This window comes from Calonectris borealis, chromosome 3, assembly GCF_964195595.1.
Source record: "Calonectris borealis chromosome 3, bCalBor7.hap1.2, whole genome shotgun sequence".
NCBI lineage: Eukaryota > Metazoa > Chordata > Aves > Procellariiformes > Procellariidae > Calonectris > Calonectris borealis.
The window spans coordinates 75,083,882-75,104,635 of NC_134314.1; the positions used below are offsets into that span (position 1 = coordinate 75,083,882).

Here is a 20,754-nt window from a genome sequence, read left to right on the forward strand (position 1 = left end):
TGTTTTGCTGAGGCGATGGCTTTAGCAAGGCCCAGCGCCACAGCGTCCACCAGCGCCCTAGGTGAGCAGAGGGGGTTGTTCCGACACAAAGCAGCAGCTGCGCTCGCTGTGCCCTCCGCCCAGGCCCGGCCCTGCCCTGCCCTGCCCACTCCACCGCCTGCCGCGGCGGCCCACTCGGGCTCAGGAAAGCTACACAAAGCGTAACCCCACTGCCAGAGGAAGCTGGCTCCCAGGCCGGCTAGGCAGGGCAGGCAGGCCCCAGGTCCCCCCGAGGGCACCTCTCCCTCGCGGGCCGGGGAGCAGCCCCTCTCGCCTCACACCAACGGCCGCCAGGCCACGCGCACAGGCGCTCGCGCGCGGGCTCTGACGCGGGCCCGCAGCCTCCCGCGCACGGACCCCGGCCACACGCACGCCCCCCGCCCCAACCCCTGCCACCGCCGCGCATGCGCGCAGGCGAGAACGTAGCGGGGTGGCAGGCAAGTACGCGACATCCGGGCACCACGCCCCCGCTCCGTGACCCCGCCCCTCCCGCCGAGGCGGACGCGCAGCCGCCGGGGAAGAAAGGCCGTGCCGGCGCCGCGCGCTCTCTCGGCCTGTTGCCCCGCCCCTCGGCAGCGCCAGGGGGGGCCGCGCCCGCTGCTCCGCCCCGCCCCGCCCCGCCCCGCGCTCTCGCTTGCCCTAGCGCGCGCGCGCCCGTCCGCGCGGCCGTTGGGGGCGCGGCCGGCAGCGGGGCCGCGCGGGAGGCCGGCGGGCGACGAGGCGAGGCCGGGCCGAGAGAGGCGAAGCGAGCGCCGCGGCGGCGAGAGCCCGGCGAGGGAAAGGGCGAGGCGCGGCGCAGTCTCCCGCGCCTTTCTGCCTGCCGAGCGACGGGGACGGGTGAGCCGCAGCTGTCCGCGGCCGGCGGGGTGAGCCGGGGCCTGCGCCCCCGGCGGGGCTGCGTCCCGCTCCGGGCCGGCGGCGGCTGCCTGGCAGCCGGGTGGTAAACAAATGGCGGCCCGGCGGGGGCGAGCGCCCTGAGTGGCGGCGGGGCGGGGGCGTCCGGGGCCCAGCGCCGGCTCGGTCGCGGCTCCCCGCTGTCCCTGACAGGTCCCGGGCGGGGGGCGGGGGCGGCGCTGCCCGCAGACCCCGGAGGAGGCCGCGGGGGGTTCCGTGTGCGTGTTTCGTCGTGTCCCCTCCTCCCCGCCCGCCCCCCCGGCTCCCGCAGGGCCCGAAGTGCCGAATGAGTGTCGGCGGTAACGTGCCATGTAGGGTGGCCGCCGGCCGCCCCGCCCCCGCGCCTGGCCCCGCTGCGGGCCCGTGGCCGCCGGGAGCGGTCGGTGGCGAAGCGAGCCCTGCCGCTGCCGCTTCCTCTTACCCCGCGGTGCTGCCGGCTCTGCCCGGGGCGTCGCGATAGCACGTGGGAAGGGGTAGGGCCGGGGTCTGCCTGGTGCTGTCGAGACTGCAGTCGGAGAGTCTCCTTTCTGCATGGAAGGAGAGGGGAAGAGAGCAAATAATCCAGAGGTATTGCTGAAATCCTTCTCTAATCCCCCGTGCTCGTGTATTTCGAGTAGCTGTGCTCAGATCATGCAGGAGGTGGTGGTTTATCTCTTCTCTTAGTTCCGTTTTTGATGGCTATTATTGATGTGCATTGGAACTTTTTTCCCCTCCTTTATGAAGGTGAAGAAGGTTGCGTAGCTATACTCCTGTAATCCCACAGGTTGGCAATCAGAAGTGTATAGGGAGATGACAGCAGCTTGTTGAACAGCATGCACGTTGAAACAGTCGTGTGGCCCCACTTCCAAAAGTTCTAGTGCCACTGTTGTTTGCAGCAGGTCTTCTGAATTCTCCAGGGGAAAAAACCCATGGGCTGGAGAGACAGCTTTCTTTTGTTCTGTAAAGTTCTACTCGGATTTGGCTGAGGAGCTTTTCATAATCCTTGTTTCCCTTTTGCTGATTATGTTGATAATATGCCAAAATAAGTGTGTGTTAGCGTACTAATCCAAAACCAGGCCTGTGCTGTTGTAGCAACAGCATCACCTTGCTTGTGCTAGCGCTTTAGGTAAAAGATCTCCCTCTGCTTTCTCCAGAATCGGTGTGTAGCACTTGATGGTTAGGTCCGTTCCCTGTACAGCTGCTGCCTTCTGCTGTGTGTTAATGTCATACACCTTAACTTGTGCTGTGATCTGGAGGGTGAAGGTTCATGCATCCCTGCTGATGAGGATGTTAGTTATGCTTATTTATGATCTTCCCCTCTCCACCCCTGTCCCAAAAGTACAAAAATATTATTAAAAGAACTTTGGTTGGTAAGCATGTTAAATACCTGGAAGACTGAAAAATACAACTTTAATCCGTCTTCCACTCTATATGCATGTAAATATCTGTGCATAATTTCTCCATAGCGGTCAAGTTTCATCCAGAGAAGAAATAGATTCAGAGGGTGAGTTGGGGTTGTATTGCAAGCTGAGACTTTTTGTAGGGTCTCTGTCTCATTCTTTTCCAATGTTAGAAGGTGTTAGAGAACAGGAGAATCCCAGCAGAATGGGCAAAGGCTATGCAAAAGCAGTGTTTTTACTTTGCTTCTTGAATGCTCTTTCTTTTGCACTAAATTCTTCTTTTACTCAATTAACTTCTTAAATTCGGATTATATTTCCCTTGTCTCCTAGTTTGATGTTAGAAGTCTAATGGGCAAAGTAAGTGTTGAGTTTACAGTGTTTGGTGGAAACTTTCTGGGCAAGATTTCTGCACGTTTTTGGACAACGAAGTTTTTGACCTAGGTCCTAAAGAGTGTCTTGTACCTTTGTGAAGAAGAAAGCATATGGCTATTAGTCTTCAAATGAGCTCCTGTAGCTGCTGTGGATTTCAGCTTTGTAACAAACCTATGCTTTATATTCAGTCCAACTGAACTAAAAATAACAAATTTCCTTCGTATTGATAGACCTATTTCTTTAGTGAGCTCTGTCTCAAATGAGGCAAATGCTGTTTGCCTCTGGCAATGAGATCCAGTGGTATAGAGATGGGAGCAGGGAATCATTTATCTAGTGATCATTGTGCTGGTGACAATTCTCTTTCAGTTTCCTTATCTGCACAATAAGTATAAAGATAACTCGAGTATTTGTTGGTGAGATGGTTAGATTGTATAAGGAGTAAGTATTCCTGAACAGACCACAAATAAACAAATAGTTACATTATTAAGTGAAGGTTACAGACAAATCCTATGTAAGCTGTCCTAAGTGTCTGGGCAGTATCTAGTCTCAGTATTGAATGAAGGAAAAAGGCTGAAAAAATGTTGTAATATAAACAGGCCAAGAGAGTTAAAGTTACAGGGGAGCTCTAGATTCTGACTTACTTTGCAAGCTACTGTTTTTCATCGTTTTTGAGGTGACACTTGATGTCTTGTTTTAGTTTTATTGTAATCTGTTAATGCTACTTGAATCTAAAATACCCTGCAAACCCTTACAGTCTGCAGAACATGTAGTTGAGTAGACTGTTGTTGTTTGTCAAATGCCAAACATTGATCAAAGCTCTTAATGTGAAATCATGATGAAAACCTGATAGGTTTAAACTTAAGGCATGAGAATGAGAGGCGCGGTGAGGTAAAATTCTAATTGGCGTAGTTACAGCTTTTCATATAAAACTTAATGTAGTGGTTCGTTCGGGTTGATGGTTGAGTAGTGATACCTGGTTCAGACTTGGTTACATAGGTGCTGGAAGGTGGGTGGTGTTTAGTTTGTTTGTTGGAAGTTCAAGCTTTGTATTTATTTGCCTATTTAAAAGCATCGCTAGTAGAAACTGTAGTTTTCCAAAAGTCCTATGGGACAGAGTAATTTGTTGGAGTGACAGATTCATTGCAAATAGAATCTTTTTAGGAGTGTGCTTTATTGACGTAGCTGTAATGCTCTTACAAAACCTTGCTTTAGCTGAGTCACTATTGTCATTGGCTATGGAATGTGTTTGGATGGGAATTTTCAGCTCGAGTCTTTGAGGAAAAAGTAATAGCATCGAGCCCGTTGACATTTGGAAAAGGCAGTCTAAATTATATTAGAGATCAGAAATTGATGACTCATTATACATCCTAAAACCCTGCACAAAAGTGTAGTGCAGATCTTCGTGTTTTCCAGTTCTTCATTCAAATAAAAACATATTGAAAGAGCTGGTATAACATGCTCGTGATGAGATATATTCCCAATGTCCTGTCAACAACTATTTGAGATAGGTGAGGTTTTGTTCAGAAAATAGTTTTTTTTAAAACTGGATATTTTTTACTATTTCCATTGGTTTTAAAACCAAGCAGCTTGGAAGAGGAAAAAGCCTAACAGGTGGTGCAAAAAACATCTTTCATTTGGTGCAATACCTGAAAATAGAATAGGTTAAAGTTGTTAATACTGTCTGTTCTTGTTTTCCTATTATTTTTAATTTTTCAACATATTTTAGGACAAACTCCATCTTTTCTACTTTACTATTATCTAGTGCAGGAGGGAGTGGGGGTCTGTAAATTTTTTTTCTTTTACTATCTACTTTTGCTGTACAGTGGTCAGGCCATCTCCTACTATCAAGGGCGTATTTTTAATAGAAAAAATAATCTTATATGTACAGTGTACATAACATCTGCATTTCAGTCTGGGATTTTGGAGAGCAGTTGTGTTCACGTTCCATTTACTTTAAATTGTTTTCTTATTTTGCTATGGGAACTGGTTAAACTTGTGTAGTAAGACCTGAAACAGTATATTAACAAGATTTTTGGCCTGATCTCTATAAATATACAGAGGTCAGGAATTCTGCAGCAACATGTATGAATTAAATCTTATGTAAGAAGAAGGATTTATTTTTGGCTTCTTTTGGGTGGCTAAAACTACCTACTGTAATATCGAATGCATTCTTTTTTCCAGTAGTTCTGTTTCTGATTTCTGAGAAATGGCTTCTTTTCCTTTATTTTTTCCTGAAGGATTTGTGAGACAGTATCTGGGGGTAACGATATCATTGTTCCTTTGGGTATATCACTTCGGTTCCACCTCTGTTAACTTTTAGTGATAATCTATGGGTATAAACACATGGAAGAAGCAGCTTGTTACAGTAAAGAGCTTTTAATATTAAGCAACTGCTCAATAAGTTCTCATGTCTGAAGACTGAAGCTGGACAAATGTTAACTAGACTAAAATGCAGTTTGTAAAAGAATCAAACTTTAAATTTATTTGTTTTTTTTCAGTTCTCCAGTTGTTGCAATCTTTAATTCAGGTTTGGTTTTTTCCTTAAGTGGTTCCTGGTGGGCCAACCCAAAGAATTCAGTGAAGTAGGTCAGAATAATAACTTTTAATAATCTCTTCTAGCCTTAAATCTAAATAGGTAACCATCTAGTGTGACTAACAGCTAGCAATAAGCTAAAATGACAGAACTTAGATTGCGCTTGCAAAGTCTGTTAAAAACTTGTTTATTTTTCCATAAAACCTGCAAAATATTTCAACATTTGTAGCTTCAGATAGCGTAAGCACATGACCTTTTCAGAGGATTGTACACCTGAAATGAAACCTTACTTCTGATCTCATTTCTTGCAGAGTCTGCAGCAATCGAGGAGTCGCACTGAGTTCAAGTTCAGAAGTGCTTTACACATGAAATCTACTGGCTCTCTAGCTGATTCTGCCCTGTCACCATCTCAACAGGTAGAGTGCTTTTGTGCCTGAGCCATGCAGCAAGCGTAGCTGTTCCTGGTGTGGTTGTCCTGTGTCAGTGTGTGGCCAAAGGCACACTGAGGCCTTTGGGTTTCTTCTTTGGGGAATATGTCAAGGAGACAAGAATGCATGGCAGATCTGTCACAAAAGTACTCTAAGGAAAAGCCTAGTAGTTTTGGTTTTGATTTTTAGGACTTGTAGAGTTTAATAGTGGTAGAAGAAAGTGTTCTGTTATTCCATCAGAGCTTCTATTCTAAAATGGAACAAAGCCAGACACATGGGGCATCAGTGGAGGGTCCACTTCAGTCAAAGCAGTGTTTTGCTTTGGGTCATTTTCCCCTGGAATTCTATTCTTTTTTGGCTGCAATGATTTGGGAGGAAATATCTCACTGAATTCTCTGAATGGGAGGAAGATGGTTTGCAACTAGGGAGAAAGGAACTCCTAAAATGTTACTTACGTTACAGGTCAGCTCCTGTAATTGGATGTTTGAGGTAGGAGTAGACATGGAAAAGCTTTTCTTTATAAGGTTGACATAAAAAAGTTGCACTTCCTTATAATTCTCACTATTTTTGCTGTAGTTAGAAGTTTATTTTTGTTTTGATCTGGTTTGTTTTTGAGGTAGATGGATAACTTTAATTTATGCTTCAAAAAGCAGTTAGTACATAGTCCTTCGATGCTAGATCACTGATAAAACTACAATCTTTCCAGAAGTACATATCCCCCTGAGGTTTTTTTCTTGCCATAAGAAGCCGTGTTTTGAGCCTGACCTTTTTCTGCCTCTTTTGTGTAATACATATAAATTGCTATAGACTGATAATAATGATGATAATGGTAGAAGTAGCATATGACTTGTATAGTAGTTTGGGCTTTAGTAATTGAAGCTTCTTCTCGTGTGTTCAGTGATTAACAAAAAAATAATGTAGACTCATTCTAGTATGTCCAATATGTGCAGTCACTAAGGCAGGGAAGATGGTCTCTTCTTCGTTGTGGATGAATTTATGTTTAAGAATGCAGTGAAAACTTGTCTATCCAAATGTTTTGAATATAGTTTTAACTTTTCTGATCTGCCTAGTTGTAACAGAAGCCAGGGTTGTCCTGATGAACTCGGGGCTGAGGGGTGGTAATTTGTATCCCATAAGGTTGAAATTTTAAGTGTGGCATCTGAAAGGATTCTACTTCCTAAAAGTATGTCTGATGTAAACTAGTTTGAAGAAATATAAGGCTTCATGAAGTTCTTGTCAGGAACTTTGCTTTGAAATCAGAAAAATTGTATAAAAAAGAACAATTGCCTAGTACATAAAATATTAAAATATGGCCACGTGTACTACTCTATTACCTGTGCAACTGAAGCACATACCTTTAAAGTTGTCACCTCTTAGTCATGTTATTTCACATTAATAACTAGCAGTTTGTAATGTTGTTTGTTGTTCTTTTGAGTTTACCATTTTAAAGAGTAGTTGGAAATTAGTGTAGCATTAGATTAACTTTGCTGTATGTCCCTGTTTCCTGTCTTCCCAATGCTATGGAGAGACATTTAAGCAGGATTTGAGGTACCCAGCTCCCTAATATGAAGACAATGGCTGCACTGGCTTTGGAGAGGCCTCAGGATGGGGCTATTTAACCTTAGACTTTGTGCAGTCTTGAGGAGTAGAGTTAAAGCTGCCTTTTGTTGCTTACCTCAAGCAGGGATGGCAACTAGTGGTGGCATTTGCCATTCTCCAATTGAAATGGTGTCAAAGACGTTGCTGAACCTCCAGTTCATGTTTTTCATCGGTTATTTGAGAACTGTTAAATCAAAACAGACCTCAAACCAACCAGCCCAAAGACCACCACCCCCAAACCCAAAAAGGGAGCATAACATGCATAACATAGAAAGTTAATGCGGCCATGTTCTTGTACTAATATGCTGAGGTGTTGGTTTTTAGGTACAAAAATTGTTATACTTTTTGTGCAGGATAGGGATGACAAGACAAGAAAAGCTTACCTTCTAGAAGACTGCAAAGCTTGTTTAAAGCATTTGATAGTTAGACTTGTGTGTCGAGGTGAATGATAGTTATTCTCCCATGCATGGTAGGATATAGAAAAATAAAATAGCTATTTCAATAATTATATGCAGTACTGCCAATTCAATTTTGGCAGAATATTCTAAAGCTTGCTTTTTTTTTTTTTTAAACAACACTGCTGTCTACCTCATGCCCTATTTTTCCTTACCCTTTTTTTTAACCACCTGTCACTTAAATCTCTCTCTCACTTGGCCATTTCCTCTCTGAAAGTTTCTGCATCTTACCAGCCACTCTTTTAGCCAGAGACCTAGGTAAAAGCTGGAAGATTCAGAAATATGTCAGTCTCTTCTACTGAGATCTTCAAAGCAAAAGGGAATTTTTTAGAATGGTTTGCATGTATTTGGCTGCTTGTGGGTGGATTTGGATGCTCCTGGGAGTTTAAACCTGTAGTACTGCTTGTGTCTCTCTATTCTTTGACTTCCTTGAACCAGTAATTTAAGAACCTGTTGGCCTATTTAGCCGAATTTGATAGAAGGAAGAGTCTCAAAGATAGTTGAGCTTTGTAGGTTTGGTGAATAAAATGTAGCTGAGTAATGGAGGGTTCCAATAGCAGTAATAGTTGCTGTGATTTCCTATCTTATTGGCACCGAAGAATTCATGTAAGGGAGGGTAAGTAAGCAGACTTTGGGTTTGATAATACTAAGTACGGCTCCTTATGGAGCTGTGGTGTAGAAGAAAGTGAGAGCTCTCACTTGCAGCTGAAGTATTGTGTGGTGATTGTTTGAAACCCTTATTATGCTATTTTAATGTTTGTGTTACAACAGCAACTGAAAATCATGTGGCTGTAGCAGCTGGAATTTTAATCCTTTTAATTATGACAGATTTTCAAAGCATGTTCTGGCTGATTTGGTCAGCTGACTGTATAGCATGTACAATAACATCAAGTGATTGCACAAATTCTGAGAGCAGTGGTCACCTCACTGGAACGGGATGTATTTTTAGGTTTCTCTGCTAGTAACAGACAAGTGTGTATACTTAAGCATCTCATATGAACTGAAGCTAGTTGCTGACACTACACTATCAGAAAAGGACAGCTGTTCATTCTTGCTGTAGTCATTGATCTAACAGTATCTTCTCACCACGGAAGGTGGCAAGGAACACTGTAAATATTATTGGTACATGTTTTAATGACAGGTATTTTTCTTCAGCTCAGCAATGACACTCTTTGTTAGCCCTTTCAATTTTCTGTGTCAGAGTAACTGAAAGCACTTTGTTACCTCCAGCAAGAATTTTCTTTATCTCCCCTTCACCCAACAGTTTTTTTCCATTACAAGGCAATGTTTGGGGAGACGGTGGTTCTTATTCTCAGTGTAGTACTAGTGATATATTGGTTCTGGTTCTTCAAAGGAAAATTATTCATATGTGGATGCTCTTAATCAATGAATCAAAGAGGTGCTAAGTTCTGTGGTTCACAAGGTTAGCTTACAAAATGGAGTGAGTCATTGTCGTGGTTTAACCCCAGCCAGCAGCTAAACCCCACGCAGCCGCTCGCTCACTCCCCGCCTCTGGTAGGATGGGGGAGAGAATCAGGAGGGCACAAGTAGGAAAACTTGCAGGTTGAGATAAAAAGTTTAATAATGGAAATAAAACAAAGTAGAACAGTAATAATAACAATGATAACAACAACAATAACAGAATACACAAAGCAGGCGATGCACAAGCAGCTGCTCACCACTCGCTGACCGTGTGTCGCGGATGGGGGGAGAGCCCTCTCCCTGGTTTTTATATTGAGCATGATGTCACATGGTATAGAATACACCATTGGCCAGCTGGGTCAACTCCCCCGGCTGTGCTCCCCTGCCCCAGCTTCCCCTGCACTTGGCAGAGCATGGGAGGCCAAAAAGTCCCTGGTGCAAGCACCACCCAGCAGCAGCCAAAGCATCAATGGGCCATCAATGCTCCTCTCATACCAAACCCAAAACACAGCACACCCCCCAGCTACTGGGAAGAAAGTTAACTCTGTCCCAGCCGGAACCAGGACAGTCCTGACCATTTGTTGATTAATAAATGTGCTATTCTTGAGGTCTTATCCATTATTTCACCAGTTTGATAGGGTTGTTTGTTTTTTTGCCTTTGGACTTCTTTGCAATTTAGTAATTAAATTATATCAAAAGCCTTAATTAGTTTAAGCAGTCCAGGAACTCGTGACTGCCCAAAACAGGTGTTGAGTTTGAAGCCCAGGTATTAAAATTAAAAATGCAGAAAAAGGACATTTAATATATATAAAAGGACTTTGTAGTAAGCTATAAATAAAATGTGACATTCTGACTAAATGGAAGTTCTGCGGCAGGTGCTGCGAAGTTAAGGCTTGTAAGCAGGACGCAGAATTTTAGTGAATTCCTGCTGATGGTCTACTGATACCCAAAGAGATTTTAAATTATATATTTAGTTAAGGAGCCAAAGGATTTAAATTTTAAGAGAAATGGCAACTAATACCAAACTTTGTAGTGACCAATAAAATTCTAATTTATGGAAACAGAGAATAGGTTACTTCAGCTATTTAATTGATCACATGCATAACTGCTTCTTTACAAAAACTACTGCAATCATCTGTTATAGAACTAAATTAGAATCTACCTGTTGGTAAAACATGGTATTTTAAAAAAACATGGTCTGCTCTGGCTTTCATATACTGTCTGTTAGTGATATTTGATGTTTTCACCAGGTTTTGTCTCCTTCTTACACACTTCAAAATTTCATTTGCTTGTATGAGATCATTAAGTTTTGATGAATGTTAGCTTATGTGTGAAAGGAGTCCAGGAGGCTGAGAAAAGCCAGTATCATCATGCAACTCAGGTTTCACGATCTGACTTGTAACAACCAAGATAGTGTGCTAGGGAGGAGGATGTTTTACTGTCTTAATAGAATGTTCTTCTGTGTAAGCTCATGTAGGCTATTTAAAGATAGTATTTAGTGATGGTTGACTAATTTAGGGTATGTCTACACAAATGGTGCAGGCAAACACGAGCTCAGTTTGACTGCGTTCTGAGCTGTCTGCACGCGGGCCAGCTTTGGCTCAGAAGCAATAGAACAGTGCTAGCATAGCAGTGTGCGCTAGCTAACACACCTGCCCTCTGCTCTAGAAGTGGCTCACTTCTGGACATCTTAAAGTGAGCAGGGTGCATAGCTTTTTGCAAAGTAGGTAAACAATATATATTTTTTTTAAAACATAATTGTGGGTAACTGATTAAGTTAGACATTAGGAGAAATTTCTTTACTGAAAGAGTGGTCAGGCCTTGGAACAGGCTGCCCAGGGAAGTGGTTGAGTCACCATCCCTGGACGTATTTAAAAGACGTGTAGATGAGGCGCTTAGGGACATGGTGTAGTGGGTATGGTGGTGTTGGGTTGACGGTTGGACTCGATGATCTTAGAGGTCTTTTCCAACCTTTATGATTCTATGATTCTAAGTTACCTTACTGCTACCAGACTGCTTGTTTTATGGCAGCAGGACTGTGTTTAGATACATGAAGCAAGGGCTGGGCTCTGCGAGGGCTCTTGCATTATAAACTAGCAATTGTCTTTTTCAGGGCTGTTTCCATTTTGTGTTAAGTGCTTTAAAATACTCATATAACCTGAGAGCTTCCTTTTGATCTCTGCTCACTTTGAGGAAAACTAGAGTTTGGTTTCAGTATTGATGCAAAACTCTGAAATTTTCTTTGGTCTAGCAACAGGTAGGCTGCTGTATTTGGTAGGAGTTACTTAGAGAGGGCTTTGCTGGAAGAACTAAAAATATCTCAGAGAAGTCAAATAATTTTCTCTTTTTCACTCTTTACTGAACATATTTCACTTCTTTGCAGTAGATGCTATCTGACTTAATATGCAAGTTGAAAGCAGGTTGTGTGCCAGAAAGGTTTGCTAAAATGTTTAGCAAGTCAGTCAGTCAGTGAGTTCAATGACTGATGCACTTGACAATTTATTTGAAACTTACTTGTTACTCAGTATATAAATACTAAGGTATGGTGGGAAAAATTCAGCTGTTTTGCCTGCCAAGTGTAGCACATATGCTTCTTTGTTAGAAGTGTTCAGGAGAGTGGGTGGCTAAAATATTTGAGTTATCCAAATTACGACGGATGGGGGGATGAGGACTGATTGCTACTTAAAGTTGGCACGAATTTCAAAGCATTAAAAGAATACAAGTGCGTGAAGTGTCACATAGATTTCTATTTAAATGCTTTAAATAATTTAAAGTGGGGTGTCTAAAAGGCTGTTTTGTTTCTTCTTACCTTCAGTTTGAACAAAAGGAATAATACTAATCAGTTTTATTTTTAGTTTAGAGTATTTTTAATTTAAGAAGTTTTAATGCATTAAAACTGAAGTGTTTAGTCTGAAGAAAATGCATGAGAGCACTTATTAGCTAGTAGAATAAAATAAGGCACCATTTCTATTAATCTTAAATTCTGTAAGCATTTTATTTTTCAAGAAAATTGCTGGAGGGTGGGGAGTAAGGAAAAGATGGAACTGAGCAATGTATTTTTGACACAGTATTTTGAGATTTGGCTCTGTGCAAGTCATTCTCTGTTATCTCTGAACTGTAATCCCTAGTGGTATCATTTCTGAGAGGGAGTTTGTTAGAGCATAGGAGAGAGCTTGGTCACTTGCATGGGCCTGCACTTCAGCTAGTGAGCAGTTCCAGAGTGTCTTGAAGTATGGTACAAAGACGCAAAGTTTGCTCTCTTCTTTTTTTTTTCTTTTTTTTTTTTTTCTCCTTACCACAGCAAAGAATTGAATTTTTTGTTTGTGTCAATTTGTTATAATAGATTATGGAATTAATTTTATTTGGATTTTTATTGCTGTTTGACCTTGTTATGTAAAGTTGTTGCGTTACCCTTACACTTTGGACTGCTGGTATTGTAATCATGACGGCCATAGGATGCATTGAAAAAATTACCTTTTGTGGGTTGAACTGGAGGTATAGATAGGACCATGTTGGGTAGTAAAGTTTTATGTAAAAGTGCTTATTTAATGTATATATTGCTACCCTTACGCAACAACTACTATAAAAATAAGGGAGGAGCTATAGGCTATAGATGAAGAAAAAAAGAAGAGTGAAGAGCTGTTGTAAAGGACTGCTGTCTGTCAGAAGCGTGGAGGGGGGAGAATGGAACATGACAGGGGATTGAGATACACGCTGAGGGCTGCGGATTACCTTAAACAGAACTGCATGAAGAGAGTGTCAGAAGCTTAGGTGGTAGCAAGCAGCCCGGGGAGTAGGTTGCCTCTGTTTAATTTAGAGAACTGGAGACGAGGATGAATCTGGCTTCCTTTATTTCATCTCCCTATTCTGTAGAGTTGTATGCCTTATGATTTTAGTAGTAGGCCATAGTCAACGATCGTGCTTTGTTTTTCATTGAATCATCTATTTGCAGTGGACAGGAGAGAAGAGCTATTCCAGAGGGAAGGATTATACAACATTTTTACCTAAGTTGCATATATTATACTTGGTGAATAAATGCATAGACTATGTCTTGAACTCTGATACAAATGTGTATCTTTAATTTTCAGGTGAACTTTTAAACATCATTTCTTTGAGATAAAATGCCACATACTTGTTCTCTTAAAATGGCTACTGATCAGTTCACATTGTGTTAACATATATCTCTCTGTGCACGTAGAGGATGCAAAACTCCAAATAACTGTTGGTAAATATTAACAATATTGAGTTAATATTCTATGCTTTTGTCTCCTTTCTCTGCACTCAGAATTGGATTTACAGTCATGGAGGAACATCAACAACATTTACACTGTGTGAACTGTGTCAGCCGTCGTTGTATGACCAGACCAGAGCCTGGCATTTCCTGTGATTTGATTGGCTGCCCGTTGGTTTGTGGAGCAGTTTTTCACTCATGTAAAGCTGAGGAACATCGCATGTTATGTCCACTTGAAAGAGTGCCTTGTTTGAATAGTGGCTTTGGATGTCCCTTCGTAGTAGCCCGAAATAAAATTGCTGATCATCTAGAAGTTTGTCCTGCAAGTGTGGTATGTTGTACCATGGAGTGGAATAGATGGCCAGTCAGTTATGCAGACCGAAAATCTTACGAAAATCTGAGTAAAGATGTTGATGAAGTGGAACAGCTAGATATGGCGTTAGCCCTTCAAGACCAGCGCATGTTATTAGAATCACTTAAAGTAGCAACCATGATGTCAAAAGCAGGTGATCAAATACCAGAATCCAGAGAGCAAACCTCTGTCAAATCAAGTGCCCCAGATACAGTGCATTCAAATGGTTTGATGCCTGTAGATGAAGAGTCCTATGGTGCACTTTATCAAGCTACTGTAGAAACAACAAGGAGTTTAGCTGCTGCTCTGGATATCCTGAACACTGCTACAAGGGACATTAATATGTTAAGTTCAAGGCTCTGCATTTCACCACATGAAATGAAAGAAGATACTGAGATTAAAGAACAAGCTTCTAATGGCATTATTCAGGATAAAAAGTCTGACCATGAATATCCAGATGAAGATAACATAGGAGCGGTTGGGGGAATTAACTTTGATAGTCTGAGTCAAAGTTCACAAATGGAGCAAAATGGTTCTAGTGATATTTGTTACGATGTAGTGCAAAAACATGACTTAAATCTAAACCTCAATAACTCCTCACTTTTGTGTAATGGCTTTCATGTAGAAAATGAATGTTCAAAGGTGTTGGACCAGAATGAAGATCTTGGTGTGTCTAATTCAAAACCATCCAGTGTAGCAAATGGTGAATGTACTGCATCTCAGGATGATGAAGCATTACAGTCTTGCAGCTCCTTCCCTGTGACAGCACAACTTAAAGAAGTAATATCAGCTGATCACTTACTTAATGGCAATGTTAGTCATGTACTACTTCCCCATAATGCTAATGAAGAAGAAATGTTAGAGAGACAAGTGGAGCAAGAAAGATTGAGAAACGTAGATGCGTTTTCACTTTTACGGCATCGATCATACAAGTTCCTTGTTAACCACTATTGGTCTACACCAAAAGAAGACAAAGCTGTTGATACGTCAGATTTGGAGATAACGGAAGATCCTATGGGTCTTCAGGGGATTGATCTAATCACTGCAGCTCTGTTGTTTTGCCTAGGAGACTCTCCCGGAGGTAGGGGGATATCAGAAAGTCGCACTGTCGATGTGTATCACGTTGACTTTGGGACCCAGACATTTTCTCTCCCATCTGCTATATTGGCCACAAATACAATGGTGGGGGAAATAGCTTCAGCTTCTGCATGTGATCATGCCAACCCACAGCTCTCAAATCCAAGTCCATTCCAGACCCTTGGACTGGATTTGGTATTGGAATATGTGGCTAGATACCAAACAAAACAGCGTTCAATGTTTACATTTGTTTGTGGACAGTTGTTTAGGAGGAATGAATTTTCATCACATTTTAAGAATGTGCATGGTGACATTCATGCTGGCCTTAATGGCTGGATGGAGCAGAGGTGTCCTTTGGCATATTATGGGTGTACGTATTCTCAACGAAGGTTTTGTCCTTCAACACAGGGGGCAAAAATTATTCATGACCGCCACTTACGGTCATTTGGAGTTCAGCCTTGTATATCCACAGTATTAGTAGAACCAGCAAAAAGCTGCTTAATTGGACTACACAATGACCATCTGAGTAGTCTACCTTTTGAGGTTCTGCAGCACATTGCTAGTTTTCTAGATGGCTTTAGTCTATGTCAGCTTTCAAGAGTGTCACGTTTAATGAGAGATGTGTGTGGAAGCTTGCTTCAAGCACGTGGAATGGTGATACTGCTTTGGGAGAAGAGAAGGTACCCAGATGGAAGTTCTTCTTGGCAGATAAAAGAAAAGGTAAGTTATTTTTATTTTGAGGGTGAAAGGGAAAGTATTAACTTGGTCATGTCTCTGCTTTTTCCCTTAATATTCTCCTTGATCACTATTGTTACTATGGTTTGATATAATATCCCTTCAGGAAACAGATTGTCATATAGAACAACAGTTCGTGAAAATTGCTAGCAGGCTGGTTCAGTCTTCTCCACACTTGAAGAAGTAGAAGTTAAAGTAGTGTCTGTCTAGTTTTTACTTGATGTAAATAAATTAACCTCTAATTTTCCCAAGATTTTAAAATATTAAATGTTCACTTCATGATTTTCTTTAAGATCAATATTGCATGAAAGTGGGGAAGTTGCCCACAAAGTTTGATTTTTCTCCCTTTATACGGTTTACAGCAATTTTAAATTTTGCTCATCTGTTGGGATCCTATCCATTGCCATGATATTGAGTGCCTTAAGTCACGCCTTTGGGTGACCTTTATATAGTACAGTCTTCACCATTTCCCCCCGCCCCACCAGAACTGCAGAGTATCTGCAGCAATCATTTGGAATTGCAGAAGTTGATCATTTCAGAAATGGATCATTGTGACTGGTCATGCAATACTTCGTCATTTAACTTCTGATTGCATCTACTTTGTAGATGCAAAAAGTATTGCCTGCCTTTCTTCCCAGTGTTCAGAGTTTACTTGGAATCTGAATCAGCCTAGGACTGGCTATGGAAAATGTAGCGTTGTATGTTTTTGTCATGTTGATTTTTAGTATGATTTATAGTCGCTGCAGAACATTGCCTGAAAGTATTATAGCACAAACATTTAATTTCCTGCTCTGAGTTCAGGTATCTTAAAACATTTTGAGCCTAAGTGCCACTTATTTTCTAGGTTTGGCGCTTCAGTACAGCCTTCTGTACTGTGAATGAGTGGAAGTTTGCTGACATCGTAAGCATGGCTGACCACTTGAAGAAATGTAGCTATAATGCTGTAGAGAGAAGAGAGGAGGCTGTTCCGCTGCCATGTATGTGTGTAACACGAGAACTCACTAAAGAAGGACGTTCACTGCGCTCTGTTTTGAAACCAGTACTTTAAATATTGCAACCACTCCAATTGCACATACACTCAAGCACCTGATATAACCTCGGTAATATTACGTGACACTTTATTAATGTACTAAAGATACTTTCTAGCTAAATCTACTCTGTCACTGTGTATATAAGGTTTGAAGTGACATTTATTTTTTATAATACTGTTTAGCTGGAAAGTAATGAAAGTTGCCTTAACGTTCGAAAAATTTGGAACTTGCTGGACAGGGTAGTTTTATCTAACTTATATAATTTAAGAACAAAATCCTAAGGTGTGTTTTCTGATTCACTGGTGCCCATGTTGCTGTTGACTGATAATATTTCAAAAATGACCTCTAAATGGTATGCACGTTTAGATAGGAAACATTGAATTGTAGAGAGACAAAATCCTGACCAAATGTACTTTCTGTATTTGGTCTATTTTTTTTAACAAATTATAATCCAAATATTTGAAAGATAAGGAAGAATTCAAAACTTTATAGTAGATGTCTCAAACACAGCTTTTAAGCTCATCTTTTCTCATTAAATCAGTGTTCTAGTGCTCTTCCTAGTTAACAGGTGATCTAGGATCAGCTTTTTTTAAATTTTTTTTTTTTTTAGGAATGATCTAATGAACTCAGATTTACAGCAGCTTAATTTTTAGTACAACTTTCTTTTGACATGTCAACAATGATTATTTTTCTTCTGAACTATTAACAGTTACTTCACTTTTGGGAGCAAAACTTTTAGAGCTAAAAACGTGGAATACTAGTTTTTACTCTCGCACCTACAATGACATCGATATAAAATGTTTAAAATGTTTTTCCTTGTCCTGCAGTTGGCTGAGGGTTAAATTGCTTGAGGAGTCAGAAATTCAAAGTATGTGATGAACAGTTATGAATTTATAATGCAGCTAATGAAAGGGCTTTACTTGTTTTATGGTATTGTGAGATGTGTTGTCTCCTTTTCTGTTAATTTGTCTATAAAAATGCTGCTTTTCTGAGGAGCATTTTAAATTACTGGTATGTATAGCAAATGTATCATCTTCATAAGATGAGACATGATTTGTTAATTGCATAAGGCATATCAGAAATGTATGTTCAACCACATCTGTTAAATGAACAACTCCAATTTGCTTCCAGTCTTCCATAATAAAAGATCTTACAAAGCATTTGTGAACAGAGAAATACATGCTATGAAAAATGGCCTGGTATAGCAAAACTGTAATAACTTGAACTGACTTTCCAACTTGTTTGTATTAATGTTGGTGTCTCTAGCCTGTTGCACTTAGCAACTGTGCCACAAAGCTAAAACAGAAACAGACCGGAGCTTGGAACAAAGAAATACAGTACGTATTTCCATTATAGGAAAAAATAAGAGATTAGTAAGGAGGAGATGTTTACAAAAATGGCTAAATTTATTACTCGTAATTTCTGTACTGGACACTTGTTTATGGCTAGTCTGGCTGCAGTTCACAACTTTGGCATCTGTGCATTTCCCATTCTGGGTCCAGTCCAGCTAAACATTCACTGCCTTTTTCTATCCAGAGTGCTACAGGTGCCCAGAAAAAAATTAAATCTAGTTCTCAGTGCCATGAGTTCAAACTACAAGAGCTCAAACAGAAGTTCTGTCTGCATCTTCAAACTACATGGTCTCTTTCCACACTTTCTCTTTTTTTGTTTGGAGAGAGGAAGGGAGTAAACCCCCTACAGAAGTCAGCAATACTTGCAGTAATTCTTAGCTGTTACCGCAGTTATGTGGAAAGGAGAATCTAAATTCATGTACAAATCTGACTATACCAACTGGGTTTTAGGTAGGGATTTTAACACACACACACACCCCGCCCCCGTTCTCTGAGTACATTGAAATACTCATTACCCACAAATTCTTCAGTACAAGGCAGAAGACAGACTTTCATCAGTTCTTGTCTTTTAGCTCTAATGGCTCCTTGCTGCTGCTCTCCAGTGTTTAAAAGTAGTTGTGTGACTGGAAGGATCCTGAATGTTGAGGAGAATATGGTTGCGTTTATGGCTAAATCTACTTTAAAACATCTGTCTTGGGTTACTGGTATTTTTCTAATCAGCAATGTGGTGGTTTTGGTACTCGGCGTTCTTTGTAACTACCCAGAACCCTGGTAAGTATGGTAGGCAGGCACGTGTCTCGGTCGCTTAGAAAAGAGGGAATTAAGTTAGAGGAGCTGGTGTTGGTAGAATCTCGCTTGTAGCACAGCGCAGATCTACATCTAAAGTATCATCAGCTATTGATCTATTAAAATGAACTTTTTAAGTACTCGGTGTTCTTCTTAAGAAATAACACTATTTCTCAATACATGCACTTTTGTTTTCAAATGTAGATACAGGCTTTTTTGTTAAATTAGTTTATTTTTTATGAGAATCCAGAGCTATTAAAATATCAATGTTGTAAACAAAATCTCTGCCTTGTAAACTGCTCCAAATGCAGGAATACAATATAGTTAGGATAAAAACCTTTTTTTTACACTGCTATGCAGTTTGTAAAACATCTATGGTGTATAGTCAGTCTATCAAAATGTGGCTTGTTCACATTTGCCCTTTAATTTTAAAAATGTCATATCCCTTTCCTGGTACATCTTCCTTACAGCATATATAGACAGCTGTTCCCGTCTTTCTTTTACTTCATACCACATTGCTACTTTGTTTAAAATATTATGTTTTCAATCATTATGCAATATTTTTTTGCAATGTCTGTTGAAATCCTAATAAAACTTTTGGAGTTTCTCTTTTAGTATGATTGTACTTTTTTTAAAGCTTATCACCAGCCTTCCGGTGTTCAAACATGGTGCTCAATGTCTGCCTATAGGATTCCAGTAAGTACTCAAAAAATCGAGTTACATAAAGAAATCTATTTACAGACATTTAAACATTGCATAATTTGGAAGTGATTAATATGTATTCACATTCACTTCATTATGAAGATCAGTCTATCTTCATATCTATACACCTATTTCTATTGCTTTGGTCTCTTATGCAGCATAGATTTCCTTCCACAATTAAAGATTTAACTACGTAACATTGAAGATTCATATTGTGCCTTGTTAGGTTTGTTTTAATTGTTTTTTCTGAATAATAAATTGGAAAGATTATCTGATCAACATAATACACACGCTGCTGGTTTGCGAAGAACGTTCTCGGTGTATTGTCTCATGAGTAAAGTTTTCTGTAGAAAGTTGTTGCTTAAAATGGTACAGAAGCAAAACTTTAGGTTGGTTTTTAGATAATAGTTGTAGTTCAGACTGTTTGTGGAATGGCAAAACATAAAACAAAGCCTCATTAAAATAGAAGACTGTCCAGAAATTGACCTTTTGCCCTGCCATTTGTTAATATGAGTATGCTAATAGTCTTTACAAATAAAAATGTACCTATACTACATCAATCTGATAATAAATTAATCTAAACTGTGTCCGAGTAATGTGGTGTGAGTCATGGTTTAATTTCAGCCATTACAAACTTGTGGCTATATTACTTTTTTGACAGGCCACGTTAGCCTTTTGTTTTTCCTCTCTCTGTAAGTGGATTAGATATTCTGCTGTGTAAGGAAATATTTTTTGTCTCACTTTAACTTTCTTGATGCTTAAAGTATTCTAGAGGATTTGCCTGTATGTTTTAGCTTGTTTTTCTGAGAATACTACTGCTAAAACTACCTTCATAGGCTCTTATCTGCTGACTGTACTTTCCTAAAACGAGATTTAAGTTCAGTGGAGAATTCGATGCTTGCTGTAATATCAGAAAGCTGATTTAAATTCTTTCAGTCAGAACGTCTGTTCAGGCATCTTTGATCATCTTCAGATGAGCAAAATCTTATGGTTGTTTACAGCACTGAGGAAAAAATAGCATTCAGATAGTGTTTATAGAAAGTTACGGCATGTAAAGCAGAGACAGTTTGAAGAATGGGATTCTCATAGTGTGACTGTTCGGCATGTGGTGAATATTGTAGCAGTAATCCAAACTGGAAAGGAAAACTGAATGGAGAAGTAGGCTTAAAATAACAAAGGCATCCAGTCCCAGCATAGAGACTCTTCTGAGGGACTGTTTGTGAGCGTGCTGGGAATTTCTGACTTGTGCATGCCGCAACTGTGTGTTTCTGATGATTTATCAGTCTTTCCATGATAGCAGGAGTTACCTTGCTGCTATTTGAGCTCTAGAATGTGCTTTAGTTGTAAACTGTCTCCAAGTGCTGCCT

The 20,754-nt window shown here is 40.6% G+C and overlaps 1 protein-coding gene across 5 annotated transcripts; it reads left to right on the forward strand.

Annotated features, from left to right (window-relative positions):
* The first annotated feature begins 718 nt into the window (after nt 1–718).
* FBXO30 (F-box protein 30) lies at nt 719–19,974 on the forward strand. Of its 5 annotated transcripts, none has more exons than XM_075146226.1 (5): nt 719–876; nt 5,183–5,270; nt 5,529–5,633; nt 13,407–15,501; nt 16,361–19,974. In XM_075146226.1, exons 4-5 carry the CDS (start codon nt 13,423–13,425, stop codon nt 16,562–16,564), a joined length of 2,283 nt encoding a protein of 760 aa, XP_075002327.1. In that variant the 5' UTR covers nt 719–876; nt 5,183–5,270; nt 5,529–5,633; nt 13,407–13,422; the 3' UTR covers nt 16,565–19,974. The 5 variants fall into 5 exon arrangements, with proteins under 5 accessions (XP_075002327.1, XP_075002326.1, XP_075002330.1 ...); XM_075146227.1 differs by lacking the exon at nt 719–876 and adding an exon at nt 2,424–4,192 and having other exon boundaries at nt 5,231–5,270; XM_075146225.1 differs by lacking the exon at nt 5,183–5,270.
* Nucleotides 19,975–20,754: the final 780 nt, after the last annotated feature.